Genomic DNA, 19,010 nt, shown 5'->3' with positions numbered 1-19,010 from the left:
ATATGTCCCAAAGTGCCCCTGCTGCTAAATATAATTCCTTTGTCCCTGAGGAAGGCTTTTAGTATATTCCCCTAATTTGAAGAATACTTAAAATGTGGCTGTCAAAATCTACTTTTTTAAAAGTTAAGAAAAAATTAAAAATTTAAAAATAAAAAGTTAAAAATATGACTGTCAAACAAATAGAAAATAGGCATGTGTTAAAGATTTATTTAATTAATAAAAGAACTAGCAGAATAGTAAAGCTGGTTCAAAGAGAACTCAAGACATTGAAAGAAGGAATATTAAAATAAGATTACTAAATTAGATACAAAACAAGTTAATGTCCTACAGGGCGTTAAACCTATAACCATAATCTTTTCTACTAGACAGAAGTTATTTGTATTTCTTCCACACAAAAGCCTATAAGTTAACATGTAACTTAATGCAATCTGAGTCCTAATCAATGGTAAGCATAAGTTAAAGGTATATCTCCCTAGAGAAATTAAATAATCCTTTTATAGGCCTTTTAGACAATGTTTCAGTATGACATCAAAAAGAACATGCTGTCATCATTTGCCTTGTCTCTAAGTTTTGGAAAATTTTTCTTAACAGTGCTTCCTACTAACTTCTTTAAGTGTAGCAGTCTCTAAACATAGTGCTGTAAGAACAAAAATGACCACTAGTAGTAACTTCTCTGGTTTTCTTTAATAGACAGTACTCAGACATCAGTCAACTGGACAGTGCAGATGGAAACCGACTGGAAGACAGCCTGGAGAGTAGTGAGCAGAGGCTCTATTGGCATGAAGATTCAAAGCCTGGAACATTAGTCTGAACTGCAGTTGGACCTCTTGACCAAGCACCGCGTTCTCACACTAGTGTGCCTTGCAAAATGTATTCGTCTTCCCAGAAGGCTGTTGGCTTTAGAACCCTAAAGGCATCAAAGGTTGAAGAGAAGACTTAGGTTGCCCTGGATGTGAATCACGCACTAAGCCCCACAAAGCCCCTGAATGAGGACTTGCCTTTCAAACTCCAGGCGCTAACCTAACAGCAAGGTCTGAGCACACGTTGAACCGTTGCCAAGAGAGGGCTCAGTGTGAAGTCTTTATCGATAGCAAGCACCTTTTAAGGGAATAAAAGTTGTTGAAGGCAAACCTCAAAACCGTGAAAGTGCGTTCAGCGTGTCCCATAGGCAAGAAGGACAGGGGAAAATTTCAGAGCACAATTCAGAATGACGAGAGAAGGGAAGCCAGAAACTCCTGAGTCATTGCTCACCGTCACAAAGTTGGAATTTGTGAGCTGGCAAAGAATAACGTGTGATTTCTACACAGACATGGACAATTGAAATTGACAGTATTGGAAAATTACTTGAAGAGAAGTTGGATTTTTCATGAAGTTCTGAATGAGTGTAAATGTTTTTAGGATATTATAAAGAGTGATGTTTTTCATAAGCACCATAAAATGGGTTCGGGAAAGACTTATTGCTGTAGCATCCTGTAATATAACGTTATGGTAGCAGATTGGGGAAAATGAAGCAGCCCACTGAGTAATTGACAAACTCTGCTTGGAGAATTTTCTAAGGTACAATATCCTTGAGCTCATTTTTTCTTTCTCCACTAATTACACGATGAGCTATTGTTTAGGCTGGTAGCTCTCTGACTTGGCTGTCATTTAAAGTGGCAGACTTATTATGGAAAGTTTTTATGATCATGAGTTTGAAAAAGTATTTTAAGGTGTTACAGAAAGGACCCAAGGCAAGAACAACAACAACAAAAAAAAAAAACAAACAAAGCCACGTCATTTTAGATGAATCGCGTGCCTTAAAATGGTGAACATTAGAAAATTAAACATATTACTACTATCTGGATTCCACAAGTAGTTTTAAGTCACTAAGTGACAAAAAAAAAAAAAAAAGATTAGCATTAAAAAAAAAAATACTCCAAGCTGCAGTAGATTTAATTATGAGGCTTAAAACTACCTCATACTTTTCTTGGAAGAACTAATTAGTTATGGTTTATTGTAAGGTTTTGTTTGTTTATTTTTTTAGAACAAATGTTTTCCATATTCCAGATTGGTCTTTTTTGTCATCTTTACTCTGCTTCAATATTCCATAAAAGGTGCTCCTTTCCCCTTCTTTTATACAGGTTTCTTGTTCATATTGTGAATAGAGAAGTTTCTGAACAACTTTTTTTGAACATTTTCTATCTATATTCCAAAGCATGTAATATATACATAAAAATGATTTGTTAAACTGGTCCTTAGTCATTTGTATCATTAGAAATGAAGTTTGGGGAAAAAAATTTGGAAAGAGACAAGCAAAAAAATAACTTATTCCTTTTTGCATATTTGTATAGCCTTCTAGAAACAGAAATACACTTTTGCATATTCTCTTACTGTTCTGACTTTTTTGAGACCTATTATTTTTTTACATAGGTCAATAAACAAAAGGTGTGCTACTGAAAATGTTTACGTATTCTTCCATTTATGTTCAGGGCCCGTGTGAAAGCAGTTTGAAGTGCTCTACTTCAAGTAATCGTGTTGAGCAAGTTTTCAGATTTTTGTAGTATTACCGTATCTTATTGATTCCAAGATGTACATTTTTTCATATTTACATCTGAAAACAGGGTTCATCTTTTGATTGATGGCATGTCCTAGTTGAATTGGCAGTGTTTTTTTCCTTTCTTTATGATACATAAAAATAGTGCTGTGTCTTACAATAAAGTTATCTTAGAATTGATAAAATACGGTAGTTTACTGCCTCACTGAGGATGACTGATGAGAATTTTTAGGTTTCCTAATCTTGGGAATGTTGTTTATTTGTGACAAGTAATTTGTCCTAGCTTCACAGACTAGCAAACAAGTCTTTTACATTCAAGAAAATATTTCACATGACATCTTTTTATCCTGTACTATAGGGAGAGGGAAGTGGGAAATGAAATGTAGAGAGACCTTAATATTAATATTTACATACATGTATCTTACACAAAAATATCCTTTTCCCATTCAAGAAACAGTATGCTCAGAATTGCAAGTATGTCTTAAAAGGCCAAATAAAATTTGGTTCCCAAATAGGAAAAGAAGACAGAAATGGAAGCACAGTGAGCCTACTGCCCGATTTCCCCCATCTCTTTTGAAAAATATCTCTCAGCCACATTGGTATGTTTATTAAAAAGCAAACAGTGACAAAGGCAAAGTATTCAATTGCAAACTTCCTTTCTTATTGCAAAGTATCATATACTTATGGTAAAAATCTTAAATGCAAACACAAAATAAATACATAACATAAAAACATAATCATGCCCCATAATCTAACACTCTCAGACATAACAATGTTAATTTGTTGCATATTAATTTGGATTTTTTTCTATATAGTAATTTTTTAAAAATTTAGCATCATATTACAAGTACAAATTTACAACTTGTTTTTTTTTGGTTTTTTTTTTACCTAACATATGTTGGGCCTCGCTTTGTATCAATACATATTGATCTACCTCATAAAGATGTATGTTTTACAAGGTGGATTTTAGAAATTGCCTCACCTTCCTTGATGTTCATAATTTGTTCTATATTTGAGAAAATTCTTCAAAATTCTTCCTTGTACTCATATAAGCTTAAATGTCATAAGCAATAAAGATTCCAAAATTGTTTTAAACTATTTGTCCTGTTCTTAGGAACAAAAGCTCAGACTAAAGAGTTCCCTCAAATGTCAGTCATTAAAGAGCTTCCAGAATCGGAGTAATAACTTTCTTCAGTGCAGTAGGCAAGTTTGTATTATTTTCTACAATGGTGCTTCTCAAACTATCCATGGTGAAAGACCAGTTTTGAAAATTTCCGATCTATTGTGGACCTATATGTAATTTTATAAAGTAAAATAAAAGTGAATTACTAAGTGGAAAGCTAAATCAGAAAAATAAATTACTAGGGAATTGAAATAACAGGAAAATATATGTTCCTAATTATTATTAGATTCAGCAGACATAAAACCACTGTGTCAAGTTGCAATGAATGTTTCTAAACACTAACTCTAAATTTCTATACTTACCTTGGCCCGAGTTCCAGTAACAAGCTTTCCAGAATCCCCTTTGGTTGACCTGGAGGTATAGCAAAGGAGGTGCTTCAGCCATGCCTGTTAACAAGGCAAGCCATTAGTTGTCCCCTGTTATCTCACGGAGCATGGAGATGCAGTTCATTTCCAAAGAGATCTTTTGACACATACACAGAACCCAGAAGATAAAGTGAAACTTATCTTTCAGCTCAAAGTTTGGTTACACAGAACCCAGAAGATAAAGTGAAACTTATCTTTCAGCTCAAAGTTTGGTTATCTCCTATGTTTTTCTTTCCATATCCCCTCCTCTAGATTTCTCTAGGTCTTTTCTAGTACTCTGCCTCCCTTCCAACCCATTCTTGTGCCACTTTGAAGGAGAAAAAAGAAAAGTATGTCCCACTGCAAAAATGAGTTGAACTCTAGTTCAGCATGTGCCAGTCTGGTGTGCGAAATTGCCTTATATGCATTTGCTTATTTAATCCCCACAACAGCCCAATGAGGTGAACAGAGCTATAAAATCTCCATTTTACAGGTAAAGAATCTGAGAGTTTTTTTAAAGGTCAAGTAACTTACTAAAAGTCATGCCACTAGGAGGAGAAAAGCAGGAATTAAATCCTGACTTGTCAAACTGCAAATCCTAAACTACTAATTTCTCATTCAAGGAATGTTTTCCAGGAATAATTTCTCTGCAGTAAAAGTAGCAAACAGAATTCAGATTTTCTTAATAGATGAATTAAAATTGAGTGAATACACACTAATCCCATCTCTCCTTGCTCATATTATCACCTCTTAAAATTATCAGATCTAATTTTCTTTCATTTACCAGTGGCAGAAGAGCAGAGTCAGGCTTTAAGTCAAACCACAGATCAAGATAACCCTTACCTAGGGCCCTACCTGCTAGGCTGAATTATTTATGGCTGGATGAGGTCAACGGTGGACCAAGTACATTTCTCAAATTGTTTTCTAGTCAATAAAATGTCTTACATTAGTGAATGTACTTGTTACAATCACAGATAACCATAATGAACTAAATATTGATCAGTAGCACTGAAAATATCTATTGATCCTCTCCCATTTTGGATTGTTCAGGGGCAGTATGATAATATGAAATGCTTTTTTCTACGGTGCCCTTGAGAAGCCCACTCAGAATTCAGCTCTGTCAGATGTATATATTTGTAGGCTTTACTCTTGATTCTCTTTGGAAAGAGTCTGAGATTAATCTCAGATTAGAGTCTGAGCTCACCACCAGAGTGTCCTTATAGCGCTTTCATCCTCGTCTGCCTTTTATGATTTCGTAAGAGTCTATCACCTCTACAAAAGAAAATAGGAAATAGACACAAGAAATTTGTTTTGTCAATATTTATCTCCTTGCTGTTCTTAACATTGGAAAACACACACACACACACACACACACACACTCTCTCTCTCTCTCTCTCAATCTCTCCATTTCCTTTTGCTTTTGAGTATCAGCAGTCTTAGCAAGAACAATGTGCCTGGACCCAGACGGGAGATGACTTAACTTCTGGGTTTCAGAAACTTTCCCTTCTTTTTTTTTTTTTTTTTGAGACAGAGTCTCACTCTGTTGCCCCAGCTAGAGCACAGTGGCATCATCATAGCTCACACTCGGGGGCTCAAGGGATCCTCCTGCCTCAGCTTCCTCAGAAGCTGGGACTACAGGTACATGCCACCACATCAGGCTAATGTTTCTATTTTCAGTAAAGACGAGGTCTCGCTCTTGCTCAGATTGGTCTCGAACTTCTGACCTCAAGTTGATTCTCTCACCTGGGCCTCCCAGAGTGCTAAGATTATAGATGTGAACCACCACTCCTGGCCAATTTTCTCTTCTTGAATGCTTGTAATATTCATGAAGTGCCCAAGGTTTAAAAGGCCTGTGATTTTTCAACTGGGACTGTACCACACACTATGGGACATTTGGAAATATGCTTTGGATTCTCCCAATGATTTGGAGGTACTACTGGCATTTAGGGGCCAGGAACATTAAACATGCTGCAGTGTATGGTATGATCTGACACAACAAAAAGTTGTCCTGTCCAAAGTGACCCCTTGGGGAAACCCTGGGGGACTTCTCTGGGAAAAGGTGTTACACCTACTTCTAGGGGTGCTGCCTTCAGTGTTTAAAGCAGAGATTCTCAATTTTGGAAGGAGAGGACGGAAGTGAAGGAAACAATTGTTGATGGGTATCTTAGTCGGCTTTCTGTTACTTATAACAAAATACCTAAAACTAGATAATTTATAAAGAAAGGAATTTATTGCTTATAATTATGGAGGATGAGAAGTCCAAGATCAAGGGGCCATATCTGGTGAGGGACTTCTTGCTGATGGGGACTCTCTGCAGAGTCCCAAGGTGTCACAGGGCATCATGTGGCGATGGGACTGAGCGTGCAAGCTCAGGTCTCTCTTCCTCTTCTTGTCAAGCCACCAGTCCCATTCCCATGACAACCCATTCATTTGTTACCCCATTACTCCATTCATCATGAGTCCATTCATGAGGGCAGAGCTCTCATGACCCAATCACCTCTTAAAGGCCCTACCCCTCACTACTGCCACTTTGGGGATTAAGTTCCAACATGAGTTTCAATTCAAACCATAGCAGTGAGGGTCAGGGAAAAACTGTATGTGATTTGAAAAAACATATATTCAACAAATGTTACGACAGCCACTCTGTGTCAGTCACTGTCCTAGGCAGTGAGGATGCAATGGGTCCTGTTCTCCTAAAGACTACAGGCCAATGAGGGAGAAACAGAAGTCGACTATTTGAATGACTTAACGTGATCATTAATCCTGTGGAAGCCAAGGGTGGTGAGAGAGAATAAATGTGGGTGTAGCTAATACCTGAGATTGGTGGGACACAATGGGGACCTTTGGGGAGGTGACACTTAAGCCTAGAGTTGGGGATTGTGAGAGTAGATCTAATTAAACAAAAAGAACAGAAGCTCTCTCTAAGGTTAAGAGAATGGCATATGACATTTGCCAGGGCTTTAAAGCCAGGAGAATTCTGGCCAGTTTTAGAAACTAAAAACGTATAAGCAAGGATTATGCTAGGATTTTAAAAAATCTATCTAGGTAATAAGAAAGAAATGTACCATTTTGGGGCTTTCACTGTAGTCCCAACAATAGGCCAGGGGCTGTCATACATTACTTATCTAATCCTCCCTACGACTATGCAAGAAAGATGGTCTTACCCTCAGATAAGGATGTAAGGGGGGAGCCTCAAAAAGGTCACCATGCCTTTGGTTATAGAACCAAACAGCAAGTAAGTGGTAAAGCTAAAGTCCAAACCCACGTCTGTTTGACTCCCACACCTCATGCTCTTTACTAACCATGACATCATAAAAAAGAAATCACTCTCCAAGCACCTCTCTTAAATGAAAACCAGTGAAAATGAAAAGAGAAGGGAAGGAGCAAACAAAAGAGTGGGCCTGGGGAGGAAGAAAGAAGAAAGGTCAGATCAGCAGGGTGAAAATCACCAGAGGAAAGAAAGGACAGCTGGGGCAGCCCACAGCTGGTGGTTTTTAAGATGTGCGATTTGGACACCTTTGATCAGGGTGTGGCTTGAAGGGCCATTAACAGCCAACTGGGCTGGAATTACCTGTGCAGACAGGCTGGAGGAAAGCAGCGGTGGCATCTGAGGAACGTACTGGAAAGGCAGACGTGTGATGTTGGGAATTGGAGGAGCATGACAGCAGCCACCCCTTCTCCTTCCCAACACACACACACGCGTAACTTCGGAAACACCATTCTCTGTGTGGCCCTCTCCCGATTTTCCGATGAGAATGGCTTCATAAGAAGATCAAAGATTGAGAATCTGCAGTGAGAAAGATCTCATCAGGAATACTGACAGCCCGAGTCTGGGAAGGGCATTTCCAGCAGCCCTTCAATTACCATGGAAGAAGCCTTTCAGGGAGCTGATAGTGGGTGTCTAAGCAGACATCACCATCTTTATAAAGTAGTGGTTAAACGCATGGGCTTTGAAGTCAGGCAGACCTGGAGACAGACTGCCGGGCTCAGCATCTATCCTGGCCTCGCCACTTGCTGGTTATATAAACTGGGGTGAGTTTCTTGACCTCTCAGAGCCTCGGTTTCCTCTCTAGTACACATCTCACAAGAGCATTGTGTGGGCTGACCAAGATAATGCGTGTCACCAGCTCAGCACCACATTAAGTCTCTAGACAGTGTTTCACAATATAAATGATTTCCTGGGTGGAGAAATGCAGTAAGTGATGTTGAATATTAACCAAGATCTAGGAGGTTGAGGTTCTTAGGCTTTCCACTGCCTGGGTCACTGATAGGATGAAGTCACTCATCATTGTCCAGGGATGATTCATGTCTTAGGCCCCTGTCCTAGACACTGAGAATATTTTTTTCTTATTTAATCTTTCCAGCAAATTTGCAATTATTAATTCCAAACAGAAGCTCAGGAAGGGTAAGTAGTCTGCCCAACTTATGTTTGCTAGAAGGGGCCCAGGTCTGGATTCCAATTCACAAATGCATAAGACAGAAACTGTATGAAGCGTCAATTTGTGCTGTTCTGGAGGCCACTGAGGGAAGCTGCACGCTGGTTTAACCTGAGGAGCAAGCTAATTACGGTGTTTTCCTGACCCTTCGGCCACAGCTCTCCTGCGAGGCCAGGACGAGGACAAAGTGCACTTGCAAGAGCGGGAGAGTGAGCGCCATCTTAAATTGGGTGCCCTAGGGCCACCACTGCCCCACCCTGGGCTTAGCCCTGCTGCTCAAAGACCCATACCTGCCTTTTCTCTGTGCACAAGAATGCAAACAAGCCAGCCAGTGGGGCGGCCAGATTTAACAAATAGAAATAACAGGGTGTCAGGTTAAATTTGAAAAATAGCTCTAACCACCATATAATTTACTTTTTAAAAGCTGAATACAGGACATTGAAGGCACCCTGAAAACAAATCCATACAGGATACCAAACAAAATCGCGAAATACAGGACGCCTGGCAAACCTGCTTGCTGGGCCCTGCCCAGGTCTAGAAGCCCTTGGAGATCGTGGGCTGAGCAGACGGAGGTCAGACCCTCCCCATCCACGGAGAGGTTGGCCCTGCTCAACCCCAGAGCCTGTCTTCAGACCAAGAACCTTTGGTCTGCAAGCAAGCAGAGTGTGTGGAAGGAAGCTCTCCTGGAAGAGCATGCCTGAGAAAACCTTTCTAAAAACGTAGTTTTCTCCGGCCTGGAATTCCGGAGCTTGGTCAATGAGGACACCTAGAGGCCTTCCTGGGTTATTGCAGGCAGGAGTTTCCAATGGGCGGCCCTAGTCTGTATTCATTCATGTTGTTAATACTTAATGCAATGCCCTGTGTATAAACAAGTTTGGGTAGCCCTGCAGACAAAACTCAATTTCTAATGCCCAACAACTCCATTTACTAGCTGTGCCTTCTTGGGGAAGTAGGTCTATTTTTAAAAATATCACTTTTTCATTGGGTATTGAGTCAGACAAAAGTTAAAAAAATAAATAACATAAAATATCACTTTTAATAAAATAGAAATAATAACTATTACAACCTCAAAAAAATTGTAAGCATTCCATAAAATTATGCACTTCAGGAGTTTAGCACAGTGCCCGACACAAAGTAAGCCCTTATAAATGTTTGTTGTCATTATCGTTTCTAACGTGATCCTGCAAGGGAGTGGAATATAAGAGGGTTAATAGTCTTTAACATTATTAAATGCAAATGTTAGTAAAATTAAATAAAATGTAAACATTAAATATGAATTACAATTAACAGTCACCGAGTGCTAAGGCAGGTATTAGGGTGAGGTGCCAAATCTAAGGGTAAGCCAAAAACCCAAGTTGACAAGATAAATAATATTTTAATGCAATCTTTTACAAAAATCAAATTTTTCCGTGATGAACAAAATATTCAAATTTTAAATAAAGACAAGATCAGTATTACTGATTTTCCTTTTTCCTCAGACTCTAATATGACCCAGCACAGCACTGCATGAGATAACACTTCATCTTCACAAAAGGAGGCTAGTGTTACATACGCCGATTTTACAGATGAGAGAAAAGAAGCTGGAGGAACTGCTAAGACACACTGCCCAAGGTCATGTGGTCATATAATCCAGGATAGAGCCAGAATCAACCCCAGATCAGAATGATTCTAAAGCTCATGCTTTTTCCCTTCTTTCTTATTCTATTTTTTTAATAGACGAGTTCTCACTTGCTCTGTTCCCTAGGCTGGAGTGCAGTTGCTATTTACAGGCACGATCATAGCTCACTGCAGCCTCAAACTCCTGGGCTCAAGCAATTCTCCACCTCAGCCTTCCCAGTACCTGGGACCACAGGCACGCGCCACCACGCCCAGCTAATTTTAAAAATATTTTTGTAGAGACAGGGGTCTTGCTATGTTGCCCAGACTGGTCTCAAACTCCTGACTTCAAATGATTCTCCTGCCTCAGCCTTCCAAAGTGCTGGGATTATGGGTGAAAACCACCACACTCAGCCTCCTCTTTTCTTCAAACCTCTCCCTCAAGTGATTCAAGCTAAGGCCTTTCTATCCCAGACTATAATTTTACTGGTGCTGTGTTTAGAGTCGCCAGGTTTAGCAAATAAAAATTTTAAATGCCCAGCTAAATTTGAGTTTGAAATAAACAACAAATTCCCTTTAGTATGCATATATCCCATGCATGTCTTTTATATTATCAGACAATTCGTCCCCCAACCTCACCCAATCCCATCACCCAGGTGACTAGACGGTTTAATAAATAGAGCTCATGATTTCAAAATATTATGGATCTTCTGGATTAAGCCTGCTGCTTCTGTACTGAGTACAGAGTAGGAAGAGTAAATGGCTTTAATACAGTAACAAGGGCCGAAAAAATATCGAAAATTGGCTTAGTATCTTAGGCTGAAAGACAAGAGGAAAATTCGAGCTTCATCTGGCTTGACCAAAGCCCCCTTTTGGCCTTTGCTGAGATGCTTTAATATTAGAAATTTTACATGCTTGAGTTGGAATAAAATGAAAATTCTTTAGGTGTTCTGTGTTGCCTGTCCTGTAAATGTTATTTGTTATTTTAAAATCTCCAGCTCTGGGCCACATAAATTTTTTCTTTGGCAGAACAATATTCTGAACCCCAATGATTTGCTTCCATTCGCAGAGCAATGAAAATGATTGAGAACATGTGAAATTCGTTCTTTAAAAATTCCAGTAATCACGCTGCCTACCTGGAGCTGAAACATTAGCAAATTTCAACTCCTTGGAGCTCAGTAAATTTAATATGTTGTCAGCAATTATTTTTTCTAATAATGTTGCCGCATGCAGATGGAAAAAGGAGAAATATTTTCAAGGCTAGCCTGAACCTTAGCTATTATTTGAGAAAAACTTGAGGAATGAGTTTTTTAATTATATAACAGTGAAACATTCAAACATGTTCAATAGATTTTTAGGAAATTGCATGATTTGAACAACAATTTCTATTTCTATTTCATACCCTATACCCAGAGAAGTTTTCCTAGATCACTTTCAAATAAATAGATCCTCCCAGAACACTACCACTTTACCGAGTCTACCAGTTTCAGGATTACTGAGGTGTATGTGTGAATTCCTCTCCCACTAGACTCCTCCTCGGCTACATCATGAGCTCTTAGAAATCAGGGATTGTGGGCAGGCGCGGTGGCTCACGCCTGTAATCCTAGCACTCTGGGAGGCCAAGGCGGGAGGATCGCTCACGGTCAGGAGTTCAAGACCAGCCTGAGCAAGAGCGAGACCCCGTCTCTACTAAAAATAGAAAGAAATTATCTGGACAGCTAAAAATATATAGAAAAAAAATTATTCAGGCATGGTGGCACATGCCTGTAGCCCCAGGTACTTGGTAGGCTGAGGCAGAAGGATTGTGTGAGCCCAGGAGTTTGAGGTTGCTGTGAGCTAGGCTGATGCCACGGCACTCTAGCCCAGGCAACAGAGCGAGACTCTGTCTCAAAAAAAAAAAAAAAAAGAAAAGAAACCAGGGATTGTGATTTATTTAAATTTGTGTTGCATTTAGAATTTATAAACCAATTCCTTATCCAGTGAGTGCCTGTGGAATTGTGTAGTATTAATATATACATCCTGTGTTCATTTGCTAGGGCTGCTGTAAACAAAGAACCATAAACTGAGTGATTTAAACAACAGAAATTTATTATCTGAGAGGGAACTGACTCTGTGGACTTCCAGTGGCTTCTGTGCTCATTTCATAAAACTAAGATGTCTCTAACACCTTGCAGGAACCCATCAAGTGATAGTTGGGTTGATGTGAAATTTATCACTGCACAAAAACACTTAATTTGAATAACCAAAAAATTAAAAAAAAAAAAAGGAAATTTACTGTCTCCAGTTCTGGGGTCCAAGATCAAAGTGTTGACAGCGTCGGTCCTTTTGAAGGCTACGAAAGAGAATCTGTTCCAGGCCCCTCTCTCCTAGCTTCTGGTGGTTTGCCAGCAATCGTTGGTGCTCTTTGGCATGCAGAAGCATCACCCCAACCTCTGCCATCATCTTCACATGACATTCTGTCTGTGTGGGTGTCTGCGTGCTCCTTTTTATAAAGACACAGTCATATTGGCTTAGGGCTCACCCTAATGACCTCATTTTAATGGGATATTACATCTGTAAAGACTTAATTTCCAAATAAGGTCACATTCTGAGATACTGGAGGTTAGGATCCCAACAGATCTTTTGTGGAGGGACACAATTCAACCTTTAACATATATCAAATGAAGAAGAAAAGTTCCCCAAATCTGACAATCTTTATTTAATAAGATAAATTATAGACTAACAGACACATAGAGGGAAGGTGTTCACATGATGATGGATGCAGCCATCAGAGTGATGCGTCTACAAGCCAAGGATGCCAAGGATTGTCGGAAGCCACCAAACACTGGGAAAGAGGCAAGGAATACATTTTCCCTTTGAGCTTCTAGAAGGGATCAATCCTGCCCACATCTTGATTTTGGCCTTCTGGCCTCCAACACTGAGAGAATGGATTTCTGGTTTTAGCAGGCTCTGGTTGTTTTTAAAAATCTCTACTCAGCAAACATTCTTGAGAGAAGCACTTGGGGAGAGACATTCTCATTCACAATTATCCTGAGTAATGACAGTGAAGCAAAGATTACTCAACCAGATCAGGACGTTGACTGTTGAGAACAGAATATTTTGATCAGATATATTTTCTGTCTCCTCTCCTTCTCTCTCTCTCTCTCTGTCTTTTCTCTCTCAGGTTTCGTTAAACTTCTCCAGCCTGCTGCCAACCTCTAGACCAGCTTGTCAAAATGGGGCCCTCCAGATACTGCAGTCACCTGCATCAGAAATGGCCGTTAAAAATAAAGATTCCCAGCCCCTTTGACAAATCCACAGGGTCAGAAATTCTGGGCTAGGAAACCTGGGACTCTGCATTTTAGCAGGTGAGCCTGGTGATTCTCATGCATGCTCTAGCTCCTTGCGACTCAGAGTGTGGTACCAGCTACAGGACATTACCTGGGAGCTGCTTAGAAAACCAGCATCCCAGGTGCCAGCCCGGACCTACCGAATCACACCCTGCATTTGCCCAGGATCCTCAGCTGATGCTGAGTTAGGCACATTAAAGTGTGAGAAGCCCTGCTCTGATACCTTCCCCTCATGCCCACCGAAGTAGGAAGGTAATTGCTAAGAAGGCACACTCACTCCCCACCCCTTATGTTTCCACAGAGGGACCGCTGTATGTTATATCCATCTAGGAAGCTTTTTTTAAAAAGACATATTATAGTTGGCCCATCCCCACAATGGGCCAATTAAATAGGAATATCTGGGGGTGAACCCAATTGTTGGTTTTTTAGTCCCCAGGTGATACTAATACACAGTGGGCGGCATGAGGACCAATGAGCTCAACCTGGCCCCTCCCCGCTTCCCCTCATCAGAGAATCCTCCTCCTCCTCTTTCCATCTGCCTGACCCTCGGAGAGGACACGTTTTCGTCAGTTCCCCAGCCCTGGGGTAAACGCAGCACGGTAGTCCCTGCCAGCAAGAACACCGAGGGGAGTCCTGCCGTTGTCCAGAGCTGCTTGTGCTGTTCCAGGTAGTGCTGCGTACCCTGAACCCCTGCTTCCCCTGGGGACCTTGTGAACATGTAGGTTCCGGCTCAGCAAGTCTGCAGTGGGCGTCCCAGAACCTGCGTTTCTAACAAGGTGCCAGGGCATGCTGGCAAGGAGCTGGCTTCTAAGCCATCCCGCAGACCCAAGTTTTATCTCCTCGCCACACTATATATACTTTGGTCCCCTATGTGACACCAGTGTCCTTTTTCTGAACTTGGGTAGAAAGCGGGGTACTATTTTAGGGGAAAGTCATAAGACTCAAGTACCCTAACTCATCCTCACTTTATGTTGATCCACAAATACTAATATAGTGCTGATATAGTAAAGCTTCCAGGGGCCAGCTGCCCAGGTGACAGTGATTCCTCTTCCTCCTAGAATTGGCCCTGCACAAATCCAAGGTGTACCCCATCCCCCAAACACAGCCAAATCTTGAAGCTGGTAGAGCACAGGGGCTCTGGAGTCAAGCAGTGTGGTTCAAAGCCCAGCTCTGACCAGCAGGTACCAGCCACTCCACTTAGCTAAGCCTCAGTTTTCTTCCCTCACTTCAAAGTGTTGATGTGCGGATTAAAGGAGCTAAGACGTCTGAAATGGAGAGCACAGGGACAGGCCCACAGGAAACGCTCATTCCATGCCTGTGGTCGTGCTGGGGATGTTGCTGTTTCGTGACTTGCTCCCCAGGGTGTAATGGGTGGATCTCAGGGTGGATGCCTGACCCAGGCTAGAGGGCAATCTCATCCCCTCTTAGGAATTTGAAACTGGGAAGTGACCAGGTGTTATCAAAATAGCAGCATTTGAATCTTGCTACTCAAATTTCTGTCAGGGTCAGCAGCATAAACATCACCTGGGAGCTTGTTACCTGAAACACAATCTCATGCCCCCCCCCAGACCTATTGAATAAGAGTGTGCATTTTAACAATGAAGCCAGGTGATTCATATGCACGTCATAGCTTGAGGCACACTGAGAGGAAGGTCTAAGCTGAAAGCACCCACTGCTTCCTTTGCATCTTTATACCTGTATGTACAGATACAGATTTTTATAAAATACCCTCAGCCAATATCTTATTTTTTTAAAGCTTGAGCTAGCTCTAGTTGGTTTTTGCTATCTGTAACCCCAAAATCTTAATAGTACTATATCCAAGAAATCTTATAGGATACTATAGCTTTTCCATTGTCTTCTATAGTGAAGATGAATCTAGAATCAGGGGAGGGGTTAGGTTCTAAAGTCAGTACATAAGGTGAAAATTGTGGTCAAAATTATGACAGAAAAAGTATTAGAGATGAGCCACATTGAAAAGTGATACACCATCTGTCAGCAAGTCCAACACGGCTGAGTTTGGAATACATTGATACTTCTTCATTTGAGCCCCAGAGGAAGTAGTAGCTTCTCTTTCATGACCATATTGTATGAAAGGTACTTTGTTTTAAACCCTAGACTCATGCTTTTGCTCAAGATCACACAATGGAAACAGAAAATAGATGCATATTTCCCGGAGCACAACAACTCCCGGGCATAAGTTCAATGCATGAAATGGCAATCAGAATCACTTGCATCATTTAAAGCTACTTTATTCTTTGTCTCTGGCATGTAGAGTTGATTTTTCACAAATTAAATATGAGTGTGTTATGACTCTAGGTATATTAGTGCTCGATTTTTTGTATAGGTAGCACACTCTCAAATTCTAGCTTTTCTGGCAGCTACTGGAAAATATAGGCTCTGTGCGATATATAGAAAAAATAGGCTCTGTGCGATAGTGAATAAGCCAGCAACAGTGACCACATGACCACTACAGAATAACGACGCTCACCTCTAACAGCATCCAGTTATCACACTCTTTACGTGTTTTCCAACTTGACGGTTGCTACTTCTCTCCTTTCTTCCAGCAGTGGTACCCCATGTTTCACCATGTCATTATAACAGGTATCAGTGTCTGGCAGGTTTCACTACAAACTATGTGTGCCCTCAGTCATAGTAAATGTAAGTCCTTTCTTGTTTGTTTTGAGAAGGGTTTTGCTCTTTCACCCTGGTTAGAGGGCAGTGGTGTCATCACAGAAACCTCAAACTCCTGGGTTCAAGCAATCCTCCTGCCTCAGCCTCCCAATTAGCTGAGTCTACAGGTGTGCGGCCACAACCAGCTAATTTTTTCTATTTTTTGTAGAGACGGGATCTCACTCTTGCTCAGGCTGTTCTTGAACTCCTCAAGCAATCCTCCCACCTCGGCCTCCCAGCGTGCTAGGATTACAGGTGGGAGCCACTGTACCCAGCTGCAAATGTAAGTTCTAGCGATACATATTGATCAAAAGTTGGTGACACACTTGTGATATGTTTAGGTTTCCAGCCACTAGAAAGTATTAAAGGCTCTACACAAGAGTAAACAAGTCAGCCAAGTGCTGAAGCAATTGGATCGAGGTGCTTAACACCAACATGCACCTGCTAACTTTGTCTTTCTGAGATGTTGCTGTCTCTAAATCATGCCTCTGCTTAAAAATCGTTCTCCTGCTGCTACTACATAGATGAACCTTGAAAACGTCATGCAAAGTGAAGTAAGGCAGATACAAAAGGACAAGTACTGTAGGATTCCACTTCTATGAAACATCTATTACTATGAAAGGCAAATTCATAGAGACAGAAAGTAGATCAGAGGTTACCGGGAGCTGGGGGAGAGAGAGAATGGGGAGTTATCGTTAAACGGTTACAGAATTTCTGTCAGGGGATGAATAAGTTTTGGAAATAGATAGTGGAATGTGAAATACATTCACATTCCATGGTGAATGTAATTAATGCCGCTGAATTATATACTTTTAAAAATGGCTAAAATGGCAAATTTTATGTAATACATTTTTTACTATAATATAAAAAGTGTGAAAAAATGGTTTTCTACTGTCTCAATCACCAGGTCTGAATAGTTAAGGCTCACCTCACTGCTTCATGTCCAAGGACCATGGTTCACCCCGTTCAAAACTCTCCCTGTTCTCTCTAATGCAACCATGCAAAAGTGTCCAAACACACCATGTATTCATTCTTATTTCCTTGGTTTGTCACACGCTCTTCATTTATTTATTAAATATTTATTGATTACCTATAATGTGGTAGGTGGTGGGAATACCGCAGTCTCAGACTCAGGCTCCATAAGCTAGGAGTTTGCAGTCTAGATAGGGACTCGGTCACATCGATAGGTAATTGTAATATAGTGCAAATTGGTATGATCAGGGACACAATAGGGAACTGGGTGTGGGCAACCAATCTGGCTGGGGGTTGGGTGAAGTCAAGGCTTCCTGGAGGAAGTGACCTCTGACTCAGTGTGTGTGTGCACATGCTCAAGATGGCTGTTACCTTGTTAAATTTTTAAAAAGGAGATGTACAGTCATGAGTCCTTTAACAAGGGGATATGTTCTGAGAAATGCATCAGATGATTTCATTATTGTGCAAACATCATAGAGTATACTTACACAAGCCTAGATGGTATAGCCTGCTACATATGCTATGTGGTGCAGCCTAATGCTTCTAGGCTACAAACCTGTACAGCATTTTACTGTACCGAATACTGTAGACACCTGTAACACAATGGTAAGTATTTGAGTATCTAAACGTAGAAAAATTACAGTAAAAATACAGTAAAAAAGATTTTAAAAAGATAAAATATGGGAGCTGTATGTCTGTATAGGGCATTTATCAGGAACGGAGCTTGCAGGACTGGAAGTTGCTCTGGGTGAGTCAGTGAGTGGTGAGTGAATGTGAAGCCCTATGACATGAATACATACTACTGTAGACCTTATAAACACTACACTTAGGCTACACTAAATTTATAAAATATTTTTCTTCGATAATAAATTAACCCTAGTTTATTAACTTTTTATTTTATAAACTTTAATTTTTTTTAACTTTTTGACTCTTGTAATAAGAGCTTAAAACACAAACATTGTACAGCTGTACAAAAAATATTTTCTTTCTTTGTATCCTTATTCTATAAGCTTTCTCTATTTTTAAATTTTTTTATTTTATTTCTTAAACTTTTTTTGTTAAAAAACGAAGGCACAAACACACACATTATCCTAGGCCCACACAGGGTCAGGATCATCAATATCACTGTCTTCTACCTCCACGTCTTGTCCCACTGGAAGGTCTTCAGGGGCAATCATACACATGGAGCTGTCGTCTCCCATGATAACAGTGCCTCCTTCTAGAACACCTCCTGAAGGACCTGCCTGAAGCTGTTTTACAGTTACTTTTTATAAATATAATAAGAATACACTCTCAAATAATGATTAAAGGTATAGTAAATACATCAACCACTAACATGGTCATTTATCATTATCACTGATAATGCATTGTGCACTGCACATAATTGCATTGCTAGACTTTTACATGATTGGCAGCACAGTAGGTTTATTTACACCAGCGTCATCACAAACACATGAGGAATGTGTTGTGCTGTGACATGACGATAGCTACGACTTCATCAGGTGATGGGAGTATTTTAGCTCCATTATAATCTTACAGGACCACTGTCATACATCCAGTTCATTGTTGATTGAAACAGTGTTATGAAGTGCATGACTGTAATACTTCTGTAATCATCATTATCATCAGGTATCAGGCATTATTGGATGGTAGCTGTCCAAGAACGGAGTCAGCACTGAGCAGTTCGTGGTATTAACATTGCGGGTCATCAGCCAGTTACAAGTTCTTTTCCAGGAACCATAGCTACAGGACCATCCTTCCTATAATAGATCCCCATCTTGCTGTAATCCAAGCACACCAGACTAAAATAATCATCATTTCTTAAAATCTGAAGGAAAGGATGATTTAAGACTATACAACAGCATGCACAAGTTGCTTAGTAGGTGGGGTTTTTTTCTCCATTTTTGAGGGGCTAGAGGCGAGTTCTAGAAATTAATACGTTTAAAG

At 40.3% G+C, this 19,010-nt stretch overlaps 1 protein-coding gene across 1 annotated transcript in view; it reads left to right on the top strand.

Annotated features, from left to right (window-relative positions):
* FRMD4B (FERM domain containing 4B) overlaps positions 1–1,866 on the top strand; it is a 167,967-nt gene extending 166,101 nt beyond the window's left edge. Inside the window, exon 23 of the mRNA XM_069473792.1 lies at positions 691–1,866. Coding sequence (XP_069329893.1) covers positions 691–811 — 121 coding nt within the window. The 3' untranslated portion in view covers positions 812–1,866. The remainder of the gene's footprint in view (positions 1–690) is intronic.
* Positions 1,867–19,010: the final 17,144 nt, after the last annotated feature.

Source organism: Eulemur rufifrons, chromosome 7, assembly GCF_041146395.1.
Source record: "Eulemur rufifrons isolate Redbay chromosome 7, OSU_ERuf_1, whole genome shotgun sequence".
Lineage (NCBI taxonomy): Eukaryota > Metazoa > Chordata > Mammalia > Primates > Lemuridae > Eulemur > Eulemur rufifrons.
This window is presented reverse-complemented; position numbering and strand designations above follow the sequence as displayed.